The sequence below is a fragment of the Callorhinus ursinus genome, unplaced genomic scaffold (genome assembly GCF_003265705.2).
Source record: "Callorhinus ursinus isolate GAN/ISIS: 27379988/994484 unplaced genomic scaffold, GSC_fseal_2.0 scaffold10, whole genome shotgun sequence".
NCBI lineage: Eukaryota > Metazoa > Chordata > Mammalia > Carnivora > Otariidae > Callorhinus > Callorhinus ursinus.
In genome coordinates, this window is record NW_027397072.1 from 23,105,287 (window position 1) to 23,119,574 (window position 14,288).

Consider the following 14,288-nt stretch of genomic DNA (forward strand, 5'->3'; position numbering starts at 1 on the left):
TGCCATGGAATATTATGTGGCTATTTAGGAAGCAGTTGGTAGATTGATATGTATAATACAATTCCATTAAGGAAAACAAAACAGAAGGTTAAAGAGCTATTTATATGCAAGTGTGTGTATGTGTATATGTGCTTATGAGCATAGAGAAAGCTGTTTGAGGCTCCATACACAGTTTAATACTGGTTACCTTTAAAAATGGAGGGCAGAAGAGCTTTTTCTTATAAGCTTCTGTACGGCTTGACTTGTTACAACAAGCCTGAAGTTTGTCATGTAAAACCAAAAAATAATTGAGAAGTAAAAGGATAAAAAACACGAAGCATGAAAAGGGAGGAGGGAAGTGGTCCGAGAGACAGAAGATCAGGAGAGTGTAGTTTCCTAGGAGCAAGAAACAGAGTATTTCCGGAGGAAAGAGATCATCCATGTCAAATACTGTTCAGAGATCAAGAAAGATAAGCCCAGAGAGGCATTTGCTGTGTTTTGTGGATGCCTTGGTGAGGGCAGTCCCGATGGCCTAGTGGGGTCAGAGGCCATCTCCTGTGCTAAGGGATAATAGGAGGGAAGGGAGTAGAGACTGGAAGTGCAGACAGCTTTTTTAAGCAGTCTGTGAAGGAGAGGAGAGAGACGGGAGAGAATGCTGTGTAGAGACTGGCATTATTCTTTTCTTTCTTTTTAGAATTTTTCTTTTATTTTTTATGTTTTAAAGATTTTATTTATTTATGAGCGAGAGAGAGCGCCCGCACATGAGCAGGGGGAGTGGCAGAGGTGGAGGGAGAGGAAGCATACCCCCCACTGAGCAGGAAGCCTGAAGTGGGGCTTGATTCCACGACCCTGGGATCATGACCTGAGCCAAAGACAGACGCTTAACCAACTGAGCCACCAACGGAGCCACCCAGATGCCCCTTTAAAGTTTTTATTTTTTAAGATGGGAGAGACTTCTGGTTCTTGCCCCTTTGTATACTTGCCACACGTGCATCCTGTAGGCACAATAGGAGGCAGAGGGAGGATGAAGTCAGAGCTGAGCTGGACGAGTGTGATGACCAGCTTCCCGCGATACAGGAAAGGAAGGGGTGAGGTTAGTTTTAGACAGAAGCAAGGACCTTGTATCTGAGGATCTCAGTGCTCATGGGCAGTGATTCTTACAGTCTAGATTGGGACCCTCCTAGGATGGCAAGTGGGCCCTCCAGAGGACCTGTGAATCAATCCAGAAATATAGGCCAGTTCTTACCAGTCCTTATGGGTGAAAGATGTGCAGTCCTATTAAGTTTTCAAAATATTTATATCTGACTTAGAGCCACTACCAACCACAAGTAAAATGATTAAGGGTTACTAAAATCTGGTATTCACAAAGTAAAACCATCATGCTACTAGAATTTATGCTAATTCAGTATTTTATTCAGAAGTCTGGCAAACATTCAGTGCTTGGCAATAATCATGAACCTATAAATCCCAGTTTTGACTCAGGACACTTAATCAGTGTTGGCCTGAGTTGGTTATGACATTTGATTATCACTATTCTTGCTTTTAAATGATAAATTACAGGAAGTTTAGCTTTGTCATTACCAATTTAGTTTATTATGGGTTGTTAACCTCTCAATGTTTTTTTTTTTTGTACGTATTTGGATCAACCGTGTTTTTGTCCTATAATATTCTTATAACCAGGCTTTTAAGATATGTATGTCTTGTGGTTCATATATGAATCATGTGCAGTTGTTTGGCAAAGTCGATGTGTACGTAACCCCCTGCCATTTGCTTGTATGGTGGCACAGTTCATAGCGATATGTTTCTTGGGAATTTTTGCTATTTAAGTAACTTACAACATACTATCAAGGTATATATAATAAAATTACTGGGTATTTTAAGACTTTGTTGTCTTATGATATAAACCATGTTCATAACTCCTATTCTTCCTATAAAAAGAAAATTATAAGCCATTTATATATACATTATAAAAATTATAAGACATTACATATGTAATTAGCAACATGTTTACTGCAGTTTGTTAACTATGCTATTGACTAATTCTTGGTTGTCGCCAGATTCACTTTTCCCCTCTTGGAGTGGGGGGGACCAATGAGATAGGTGGGCGTCTTAGCCTCACCGTGGTCGGCTCTGGTCAGAAAGTTTGAAAGCCATCACTCTAGGGGAGTGATTGGCATGTGACAAAGGATGCGCAGAGCTGCTGAATTCAAATCCAGGTACTGGAAACGCTCTTAGCCTCAAGGCTAGTGGGCTGTGAGTTCAGCACCGGGAAGATTATATGGGAGCAGGGACTGATGATGTTGTGTTTTTCACTCCCTGCTTAAGGATGTAAATGAAGACCCTGGAGAAGATGTGGCCCTCCTTTCTGTCAGTTTTGAGGACACCGAAGCCACTCAGGTGTATCCCAAGCTGTACTTGTCACCCCGAATTGAACAGTAAGTATCAACATCATTCATTTTATGTAGCCTGATGTTTCTCCTTGTTAGCCAAACATGTCTTGATAATTCTTTTGCCACTCTTGAACTCTTAAGGTGATTTCTCCTTACTGACTTTAATTTTCTTAAAAATGAGTTGTGTCAGGAGTTTAGATTGCAGAGTAAATGCAGTTAGTATTTGCCACTGCAGTCTCTGGATGAGTTTTAGTTGTGCAACTTGTGATATGAATACTGTACCTTTGTAGAGAGAGATGAGTAGGCAGGCAGAATACGAAATTGCAACTTCTTCCAAATGTTCCCTGGGTACATATGGTTATAGCCTAAAGAGGACTGCTCAACAGCGTCCTATCCAATTTCTTATATTTTTGTAAGTATTATAGTTATTTGTACAAATGTAACTGGCCTCCTGAAAATATTAGCAAAAACTTATTCAGAAGTTAGTAACGGTGATCTTAAAAGCAGGTAGCTTAAAAAGATGACACATTTGAATTTCTCTTCTGTGTCTGAATAGCGCTATATAATTTTACACAACTTCCAGGCTCTAGGGTACAAGTAGTTTGATATACCACATTTGTGTTTTACCAAGTAACTTTACTCGTTGGTAATGAATTTTACGAGGGCTAGCGTCACAATGTGCTTATTGTTAGCTGAAATGCTTCAGAAGCTTATTCTACTTCAAAGGAAGCTGAGGCTCATTGGAAATAGATTGTAAGCAGATTTGGTTGGGAACTTCTGACAGGACAGATTTTCCATCGACAGAGTTTTTACAGATTCTGATTTGAAATGTATGATTAAAAATCTCTGTCAGTCAGTCAGGGTTGGCTGATTTCTGTCTGTGAGGTATGGTCACCATCCAGCATTCATATCCGGAGTCATTTTTACTCCCTCTGGCCCTGGTTGTTCAACTTCGTGAATCATGGACACACCATCTTCCAGACTGATAGAAGACATAGGTGTTCATTGTCACGTAGGGGTGACGAGGAGCCTCAGTAATCGACAGGCATTCTCTCATTTATTTGTATACTGCTGAGAGCACCGAGGACAGGATTTTACAGTAGCACACCATTCACTGAATGTTTTAATTTTTAATTGAAAGTACTAACCCATATGGGTAAAGACGCCAAAGAGTGTTGGAGGCAGTATGAGGAACCAGTAATAAATAGGCCAGGGCTCTCGGGTCAAGCATATCTGGTTTAAACCTGGGTCCTGCCACTTACCAGTTGGTAAAATCTTTAACGTCTTTGAACTTGCTTCAAAATGGGGCTAGTAATGCCTACTTTATAGTGGAATTTTGAGGATTACATTAAACACTGTTCTTACGGCATTAATTGCCATGCCTGGCACTATAGCAAGTGGGAGCTATTAAGGTTGTCGTTATTGATAGCGCTCATGGGAGAAGAACGCATGAGAGAGTGAGTGGTTAGGACAAGTTGGGGCAGAAAAGGAGAGGGTGGGTAAATAAGTGAGCAGATACTAGTTCTAAGTAGTCACTCTGTACATACGTGATAAATTAAGAAGGTATGTTGGTGATGAGAAAAGAGGGATCTCAGTGAAACCATCGCAAGATGTAGGTAATAAGAATATATTAGTTAAGCTGTAAACAGGAATTTGCCAGCCCGGAAGAATGATTTTCTCAGCACCCACATTATTTTTCTTTGAAGTTACTACACCTGGTTTGCAAATAAACTTGCTATTAAAATATTTCTCCCCCTAAAACTCTGAGATATGATGTGACAAATTATCAGTGAAGGCTATATTTGAAAAGTTATTTCCTCTAAAATCTAGCTTTCTACCTGTCCTCCCTCTTTTTTCATGTTAAGAACTGGCTGCATCTTACTTTTCCAGGTCAGTTTCTTATGCTTTTCCCTCCAGTAGCCTGTCGTTTAGCCAGATTCCATCACCTGAACGTCTCTTAATTTACCTGTGTGCGCTTGCCCATGTGCCTTTGCTAAAGCTGTTACCTCTGTGTGTAGTGCCTTCTCTAACACCCTTTTCCTGTTGAAATAGACCTTCCCAAGTCCTGTCTCGACCATTTCTCCTGAGCACCCTTGGGCTACCTTCTCTAGCCATCCCCTGAACTCTTTTAATACTGAATTTGTGTCAATTAGAATCTGCTCATCACAGATTTAGTTAGTGATGCGTATTTGTTTTCCCATCTTTTACTAAATTGCAAGCTACTCCAGGGCAGGAACAAGTCTTTTCATTTTGTTAATGTCTTGCAGAAGTGCAGTGCAGGGGGACTAGGAACCTGGTTGGCAGTATTACGGATCAATAAATAATTCTTACAAGAAAACTGGAAAACGCTGCACGGAGGGGTCTTACATTTTTCCTGGTTGATACAGATTCGCTTAGTAGAACTGCCTTTGTAATACCAATGAAAACTGCCAAAAGTTCTTATATCCTTGAGTAGAAGTTTTAAAAATGAGGTTTCAGAAAAAAGGTTAAAATGGAAAGTGGCCAAATTTGTGCTAAGACTTTCTAAGGGCTTACATAGTTACTAAAGTTATTAATATCTTTGGTTAACTCATGCAGAGTTCAGTGTATAGAACGGAGGTAATGTCATTTCAGTAAGGGCAAGGTTATAGGATAGATTTTAAGAACTGAATGAGGAGAGGTTGGTACTGGTCTTTGATATTGTGTTAAGGTCTCATTTGTTTTCTCTGTTTCATACTATCCTGTCAACTTGGAGCCATCCAAGCATTGATTATAGACTCAGACTTGGAGAATGCTCTCAGGAGTCATGGGGAAAGCATCCCATGTGGCCCCGCCCAAAGCCAGTGCCAGATGCTTGCCCTAAGCTGAGGCTTGTACTCTTTTTGGCTTTTGCTATGGCTCTTTCTAGGAAGTTCCAAGCCCCATGCAGTGCATTTGACATGCAGGGGTCTGGGCCTGATCATTGTGGGTCAGTGATAATGTAGATCAATGGCCTGATCCACATTAGGTGAAAATTGGCAAGAAAAGACTTGCATTCTCTCTCTCTCTGCTCTCCATGGGCATGGAAAGGTATCTTGAGCCTGGGAGATACCTCATTTCAGTCTGGCCAATGTTCCTCTGCCCCATCTTGTCCATGCAGTGGGCAGGAATATGCTTACACTAACTAGTCCTAGAACTAGGAAGAGGCTACTTTGGGTCTTGTCTTAACATGTGGGAAGAGGGATCAATTTGCTGTACCCTAAAGATTTCTAGGGACATGGTTACCAAATGTCCTCAAATTAGACAATCCCCACAAAAGGGAACATCTGTCAGAGACATGGGGTTGAAAACTCCCAAGTGTATTATAATGAATGAAGCTCTAAAATATAATCCCACTTCAGAAGTCTGTCTTTTTGCCCGGGATCCTGGAAGAGTTTCTGGTGTTTCTGGCGACACTGGAGCCTGACTGTGTGCCTTTATGGTGTTTAGATGTATATTATTCCTTGTCTCCCACTGTGCATGTGTATGGCTTGCAAAGTAAAGCTTCTGGGAACTGCACGTTCTTCTTGCACACAGGACATTTATGAAATACACTCACTTCAGGCTCTCTATACATTTGTTTTCCAAGGAACCCAAACCAGTCAGGTAAATGAGACACTTAAGTACAGTTCATTAAACAAAACAGAACCAGCTAGTGGTCAGTTATGCAAAATAGACTTCGGTTGAATATTAAGAGAGGGGGAAAAAAAAAAACCCTAATTTCTAAGCCAGTTGCCTTTTTTTTCCTGGCAGACAAGCTGGCCTTGCAAGGTTACATCATCAGACCTGGCACCAAACCTGCTCTCCCTTTCCCTCCTTCTCAGACTGTTGGCAGTGCCAGCAGTGACACCAGAGGTGAAACGGGCACTTCTCTTTCCCGAAAGGTGTGGGCCTGTTTCTTGGCTTGAGCCCGTTGGTGGGAGTGGTTTGAAGAAAGCCAGCTTGTCACTCCCTGTGCTGTTCCCACTCGGTGCATAAAAAGAGGATTTCAGCCCCTGAGGCAGACCAGGTGGCATCTTTCACAAGTACAGAATTTGTTTTTAGAACTTTTTGTTGTTAAGTTACAGTCCGCCTTAGAAATAAGTCCTCAACGCTTAGCAGCCCACAGACGCTCACCATTGGGGAGGCCCGTGTGCCCTCAAGTACTTTCAGGCAACGAAAGCACAAGAATTGACCAAGTGTCAGGCCCTTGGCTGGGTGCTTCAGAGGATATCAAGATAAATGAGATATGGCTGTGCCCTTATTAGTTTGCTTGATTGTAAGGGAAATAAGAACAGATAGGGCAAGTCCCAGCTCGTGTTTTAGTAGAAATGTCACGGTAAGACTTGGCATCAGAGGCCCCTGGTTCCTCTACTCACTATCTGGCAGTCTTGGCTCAATATACTTAGCCTTTGGAAGCCTCACACATGGCATCCTCTGCAAAGGTGGGTAAATCCTCCCTTTCCATTTCATTTCCTCCAAGGGGGACACAGAGGAAAGCACCCCCTGCAGTGTCGGCATGCAGACGATGCTCAGGTAGTGCTTCTTGAGTTGTACAGATACCAAAATTCGACTTTGTAAGTACTGTGAAAGTACAGGGCAGGACGAGATCATGTTTCCATTTGACTTGGTGGGGAGGGGATTCTGTGGAAGATTTTGGGAAGCCTGGCTCTTCTAGCACAAGGTGGCTTTTCTGGAGATTAAACATGTGCTACTGTGAAAATCATAAAAATGTATTTGTTTAGTCCTTTCAAATGTTTAAAGTGCTTTCACTTGACCATCCCATCTGGTCCTCGAGGTAGTATCCCTAACATGTTCTAGAATACATCTCTTTTCCTCTATGACCTGGAGTTCTTAGACCCTTCCCAGTCTCCTCCGCTGACTCTTCTTCCTTTTTCAACCCATTAAATTATGCTAAATTATGTTTCCCGTGATTTCATCCCCAGAACCCTACCTCTTTGTGGATGCCCCCCTAAATCCCCATCTCTAACCTCAGCTTTTCTCCCTGCTTGTAGATCTACTTTTCTAGCCGCTTGATAGACCTGTCTGTCCATGTGTTCAGTTGACACCTGAGATTGGAAGTGTCTGCAACCAAACTCCTCATTCCTCCAGGAAATCAAGGTTTCTTCCTCACAGCCCTGTTTCTATTCAGGACACTCCCAGTTTCTTAGGCGTCCAGGTGCTGCGTCCAAATGGTGTTAGCCACCCCCGTTTTGTACTAGAAATCCTCCCTCCATTATATCTGTCCTTCTGGTCATTCCTACTGTCATTTCCTAGTTTAGTCCTTCAGTTGCTATGTCTCCTGATGGCCTTTTAACTTTTCTTCCTATGTTAGTTTATCCAGCATGGAGCTGTCACTGTCTTCCTGAAGGAAGTTCAGGTCATATAATGTTCTTTCCCTGCTCAGCACCATCAGTGCCCCCCCATCACCAACTGAATTCAGTACACATCTCTCAGTGTGACATCCAGAGCTTTTTCTGTTGTCGTCCCAGCTGACCTTTCTACCCCGATCTAGGTTCTGTGTGTATCCTGTTGTTCAGCCAAGCTAGTTTTCTGGGATTTCCTGTGAATACACCTTGTATTTTTTTCACTTCCATACCTTTGCTTGGGCTGCTGCTTCTACGAGAATATTGAATTTTATTTCTCATTCCTGTAGAATCTGTCAAACTTCTGTCTATCCTCACAGATCTTCTCAGTTCCCACCTCCCCTCTGGAACTTTTCCTGACCACCACCACCTGCCTCCCCAGTAAGACTGTGCTTTTCCCATCTGTGTTCATGCCTCTTTTGTCATACTGTTTCCCTGGACTATACACTCCTTAAGGGTGGACCTGTGTTTCCATCATTTGAGGGCCAGTGAGCCACAGCCCATGTTCCGCCAAGCTGGCCCTGCCCTCGGGCCCTGCCTGAGCTCAGCTGCAGCTCCCACTGACTGGACTCCCTGGCAGATCAGAAGGTTTTGAACCTGTTGATCCCTGTGCTACAGAGGCAAGTGGTCTCCAAAGTGCATGTGTCTTGTGGCCCAGCCAGCAGGCTTATTTCCCTTATGGGCCCCTGGTCATGTTTCCTAGAGGTGGAGCTTTATTTCCTAGGAGTGGCTTATCAGCTGAATCCAGAAGGTGGTAAATATGCTTTTGATCTTATGTGACCTATCATCTCCTGTTGTAGCCTCTCCAGCCCTCTTTTCCCTGCCTTTACCCCACAGTGTGTCTGGCCACAGACATGGTCACTTGGAACATTTCGATAGCCTGTAATCCAAAAAGGCTGGCATAAACTGAAACTTGTCTAAAGGGCCTAGGGAAAGGGTTGGGAGGAGCTGAAAATTAAAATAATACTACTTAGAATTATGGGTGAGATTTAATGAAATTATGGATATTAAATTCGGATATATAGCAATGAGCAAATTCAGTATTTTGTGATTTTATTTAAATTTAGTACTGACTTCAACATCTTAACGGAATAGAAAATTTTTGTTTTAGATGCTCAGAAGATTTTTAGAATAATTAGAAAAATTGTATAACTAAACACAGATTTTAAAGAAAAGATAATTCTTTGCCCCCCCCCTTTTAACCTACATCAGTGGTCTCAAGAAATAAGACCCCAGATCTCTTGGGGTGATTTTGTGTCAGGATTTAAGTAATAGAACATCATAGTAAACATGGTTTAATTTAGCCTTACTCATGTTTACTTGAGTCACTGAGATAATCCTGTAATAAATATTGTGCTCCTAGAGTTTTTTTTTTCCCTTTGATAAATATATAGTCCTGAGTATGCTAAGACAACCAGCTGTCAGGAGAAGATGTGTATTTGGTTTTAGTGGAACGAGCTATCTTAGCCTCTAGGGATTTGAGATGTTCGTTTTACTAGTCTGGGAGCAGGGCCAAAAGGGTTTTTCGTGACTTCGAATGGAATTCTGAAAAGTAAGTTCAGCAAGTTTTCATTAGTGAGTTTGGCCTTTTGTCTTGCCTGTGCCTCCCAAAAGATCAAGAGCTCAGCCTGCACTTTGAAACATTACCAAAAAGAACCAGAACGGAATTTAGTTGGGGGGAGAAAATCAATCAGCCCCCAAATAGCATATTTTTGGAAACATTCTGGTGTAGAACTCCCACCTCCCCAGCTGCCTGAGTTGGTGGTGTATCAATGTTTTTATCTAGCTTTCTTTTTAGGCAGAAAAATATACAGTTTGCAAGAAGATGTATACAATAAGTCTGTGATAACTCAGATCTCATGGGTACATGTTTCTTAAACTTGTTCGTCCCTGAAGCTTTGTCTTGGATTTATTTTATGTCTGTGAGCAGTTCTGTGCCTTGTTTCTCTTAAGCGCTGTTCTCCGGTCCACAGCATAATGATTAGCTTTACACTATAAGATATAACGTGTCTTCATTTAAAAAATCAGCCTAGCGCCTTTCTGCTCAAGGATTTTGTACAGTGTTTTTTTCTGTAATGAAGATGAGAAGTTTATGATTTTCAATTTTACACTACATTTCAACAGCAAAACTCTGTGCTGTTTAATGCAGTGTTCATTTGTATTTATTCACAAGTAGGAAAATATTCCTCAGTGGAAGATCTGAGATGTAGAGTGGTAATTAACAAAAACATTAGGCTGTGTTAGAGGTAGGAGCAGAGAAATTAGAAAGTGGAAGAGAAAATGGCTTAGAATGTTCCAGAACTGATGGAAGATACCAATCCTCAGATAGAGGAAATACAGTGAATCTCAAACAGGCTAAGTAAAAAGAAATTGACACCTAGACACATCATCTGAAGTTGCAGAACAAACAAAAGATTCTAAGTATCTGAAGTTGACACACTGTGTTTTAAAGGAAGAGCAGATTGACACAGACCTCTTTGAAAATCTGATGAGAGCCATGGACTTTAGCCCAGAACAATCTACAGACACAGGAAGTTTAAATACAGTTTTGAGAGTAACACACCTGCCCCTGAAGCCAATTCACAAACCTCATTTGAGGATCCTTGTTCTAGATTTCAGTTCTGCATTTTTAATGCCTTCTATACCTCTCATGCTAGAATAATCTCTGAGGCTTCAGATTTCATACTTAAGGAGTAAATTATGGTCCAACACTACCCATTTCCCCTCCTCCGAAATCTACTCTTTCCCCTGTGTTCTTTATCTTCATTAATGGCTTGACTAGCCTCACGCCCACAGCCGTGATACCTAGGCATCCTGTTTTTAACCTTCCCCTCACCATGGTTGCCTGTATGTACACAACTGCTGGTTGATTTTGCCTCCATCATATCTCATGTTCATCTGTTCACCCTTTCCCCAGCCCCGTTTCAAGCCTGTGCATTTTACTGTTTGCCACATTAATCTTTTGAAAGCAGAGCTCAATCTGTGTCACTTCTTGCTGAAACCCTCTTAGTGCCTCTTTTCAAGACAGGAGAGAAAACTGCATGTTGGTGTCCTGTCTGAGAAACCTCAGGGCTCAGCGCACTCATAGCTGCCTACCTACCATGTATCCCAGACTCCTGAACCACCGGTGATGGAACCAGGGATAGGTACTTCTGGGGATCCTCCTCAGTTTTTTTAGAAGTGTATTTATCTTTGTTTAACAATTTTTATCCAACATATTTTGGTATTTTATAGCGGGAGGACACAGGCCATATTGTGAGATCTGCTGCATTGTGTCTTGATTGTTCTAGTTTTACACAAGAATTGACTGTGATTATAGATGTTCTTTGAATGACATTCCATAATATTCCACTGCTTTTTCCTGTTCTTACTTCTCGTGTTTTTTAGTAAACCTCCCCCTTTGAGATAACTTATCTGAGCTACTGTCGTCTCTTAGCTGGACTATTGAAATATTCTTCTAACTGGTCTTCTATGCCCACTCTTTCCCCACTCCTAGCTAGTTGCCAAACTGCAGGCAGAGTGGGCTTTCTGAACAAATCAGATCTCATCATTCTTTAAAAAAAAAAAAGTTCATTACTTTTATTCACAAATGATCACTTACCAGCTTTATCCCACTGAAGGTTTTTTTCCTGTATCTCCCAGGCGCATATATACATATATATGTATATTAATATATATATTTTAATGTATATATATTTTAATACTACCTATTGTAGTCTTTCATCAAGTTGTACCATTTTTTCCTTCATACTGTCTTGAAGTCTGAATTCTTCCAAGTCTTTATTTCTTCCTGTCATTTCAGCTCCCTTCCTCTTTAATCCTTTCTGTCAAACCCTAGGTGAAAGTAGAGACTGATGTGTAAAAAATGTCTCATAAAATTATGAGAGAGATGGTCTTCAATACTTTGTGGCAGTTATTCCCATCTCTTTCAAGTGTGAGGACCAGTTTTTAGTCAAAACCTTTTCCATGAGGGGGCGCCTAGATGGCTTAGTCAGTTGAGCTTCTGACTCTTGGTTTTGGCTCAGGTCACCATAATGGGATACGCGCTGGGCGTGGAGCCTGCTTGGGAGTCTCCCTCTCCCTCTGTCCCTCCCACCCCATGCACTCATGCTCTCCCCCCCCCCCCAAAAAAAACAAAAAAACAAAAAATAAAACAACAAAAACAAAAACACCTTTTACATGAGGCTGGAAGGAGGGCTGCACAGGGAGATTTTTTAGGATTGTTTTAGGATGATGGAATTGTTCGTTCTATATCATGATTGTGGTGGTGGATATACACTCTGCACATTTGTCAAAACTCAGAGAGCTGTGCCTTGCAAAGAGTAAATTCTACTGTGGTTAAAAAATAAACTGAAAAACGTTTCACAGATCTGTATAGATAAAAAGTAATACTTTTTAGTATTTCATGTGAATAAATGATGAATTGAATGCCTTTTAAATGAACTGCATTTTATTAATGACTTCAGTGTGTGTACATACTTGAGAAATGGATACATGTATATGCTTGTATGTGCTGTAGGTGTGTGTATGCATACATGTATACACACATTCATAAATCTGTTTTTATATGTGTGATATATTACACATTTGACATTTATTTGGTCTTAAGGTGCTTGGTATCCAATAAATTAGTAAACCTTTTATATCGATGTAAGGCCCCACAGTGCCCTGAAGCCAGGAGATTGGGAACATTAGTAGTAAGGGATATGTTTAATAAATGACCATTTTTCCACATATTCTGTTGTGTATTATTTGTTTAAATAAAAGCACATTTTAATTTATTTCTTGCTCCCCAAATAGCTAACATAATTACTATGTTCAGAAGCAGTTTTTAACCTTATTGTTGTGTCTCCTAGTGGAATGACAGATCCACCCAGAGCCCTGCCATTCTCGCTCCTCTCTGCCCAACACAAACACCTGGGTTTCTTAGTTTAGCTCACGGTGAGGACAGAGGAACTCCAGAAGGAACAAGGCTCCAGGGTATTGAAACCCAGACTTTGGAGCTCTGTTGTTGTGCTTGGGCTTGACCTGCATGAAGCTCTTTTGGTTCACAGCACTTCTTTTTCTAGGGCTCCTAGCTCTCAGATCTTCCACTCTTTTCTCAGACAAGTATGTTTCTAGCTACATGGTGATCTCTGAATCGGTCTATTATGTTCATATAACATCTTCGTTTTCACAGCAGAGTGTGGGTGTGGATGGGGGATATGACAGTTGGATTATAAAAAAAAGTCATCTTGCCTCATTTTCTTCTTAAAAAAGTATATGGTTATGTCCACAAAGTGGTTTCAAAGGGTAACTATTTAGTACCGAAAGTAATGGCATGGTTCTTGATTACAAGTGTTTGGTGTGAGTAGGTAATGACTAAGGCTCTTAATGTATAAAATTCATATATAAAGTGGAACCCCTTATACTGTTGTTGGAGGCAAGGTCTAACATCAGTGATGTTGTAAGATTTTACTATGTGAAGTTTTATTAAAGAGCATATAATTTGATCCTGGTATGTCTGATTTTGATTCCCATAATATAAGGCTCATAATTATATTGGAGTTTTTCTGTACTTATTAAAATTCAGACACGCTGTCTTTCACTAATGACTTTAATGAATGGAGAAGCCTTTAGTTTAAAACAAAACAAATGATGAGTTAACATAATATTGTAAATAGGACCATAACAGGGAACGAACATCCTGTCTGTGAACATTATCTTTTATAGACAGCTTCACCAAAATAGAGGCCATTCTTGAAAAAGACGAAAATCTGTTACCTTGCCAGATTTCAGCTAAACCAAACCATTACTTTGAAGAAGTTATGCATCAGTGGAAAACTTATTTTACTGACAGCCTTTTTTTTCTTTTTTTTCCTACATACAAAGAACTTTCCCCTCCTACTTTTTAATCCCTCCCCTCCCTACTCCACCCCAGCCTTTAAAAAGGATGATGTAAGATTGGATTGTTTTGTGCCAAGTGTTCATCCTGGAACAGATTTTTATAGCCATGTTTCTCTGAGAAGAGGAGTTTATGACCAAATGGTGATAACACTTCCATGTTTTCATTTCCTCCTCTGACCTAGTGCTTTTTTCCTAACTTTGTTGGAGTTTAACGTGACCAATCCAATATGTGTGTTAAAGCCAAGGAAAATTATTTTGAAAGCTTTGAAGTTTTCATTAACTATAATATCATATATGATTCTTTGGAAAAAAGCAGATTATGGAGCATGTAATTATTCTAAAATTTTAGAATTTTGTATTTGTACACTAAGGAAACCCTTCAGAATATTTGTTTGTGGATATTATGTGTTTTGGTGACTGATCCTTATTATTTCCACTTTGTTAGGGTTATTCACTCTTCTTTTACTTTTTGTATACTCTTTCTTAAAAACACAGATAAAGCTGGGCCTGTTTGGTCTTGGTCATTGGAGAATTTGATGTTACCAAGTGGGAGAAACAACTGAACTGGTCCTCAGTAGGGACGTGACTTGAAATACTTGGGCATAGAATGAAGCGAGAAAGAAGTAGGTAGATTTCTGTGTACTCACATGGGCAGGTTTCTGAGTTGAAGAAAAAGAGGAAATATCAGAAA

At 40.6% G+C, this 14,288-nt stretch overlaps 1 protein-coding gene across 5 annotated transcripts in view; it reads left to right on the forward strand.

Annotated features, from left to right (window-relative positions):
• Positions 1-14,288, forward strand: part of BABAM2 (BRISC and BRCA1 A complex member 2) — a 395,384-nt gene that overhangs the window by 216,538 nt on the left and 164,558 nt on the right. For all 5 annotated transcript variants that reach the window (XR_012379665.1, XR_012379664.1, XR_012379666.1 and 2 more), the window contains one exon: positions 2,305-2,414. Coding sequence is in view for 2 of the 5 variants with exons in the window: in XM_025867974.2 (XP_025723759.1) it covers positions 2,305-2,414 (110 nt within the window). In the remaining 3 variants the exon portion in view is untranslated. The remainder of the gene's footprint in view (positions 1-2,304; positions 2,415-14,288) is intronic.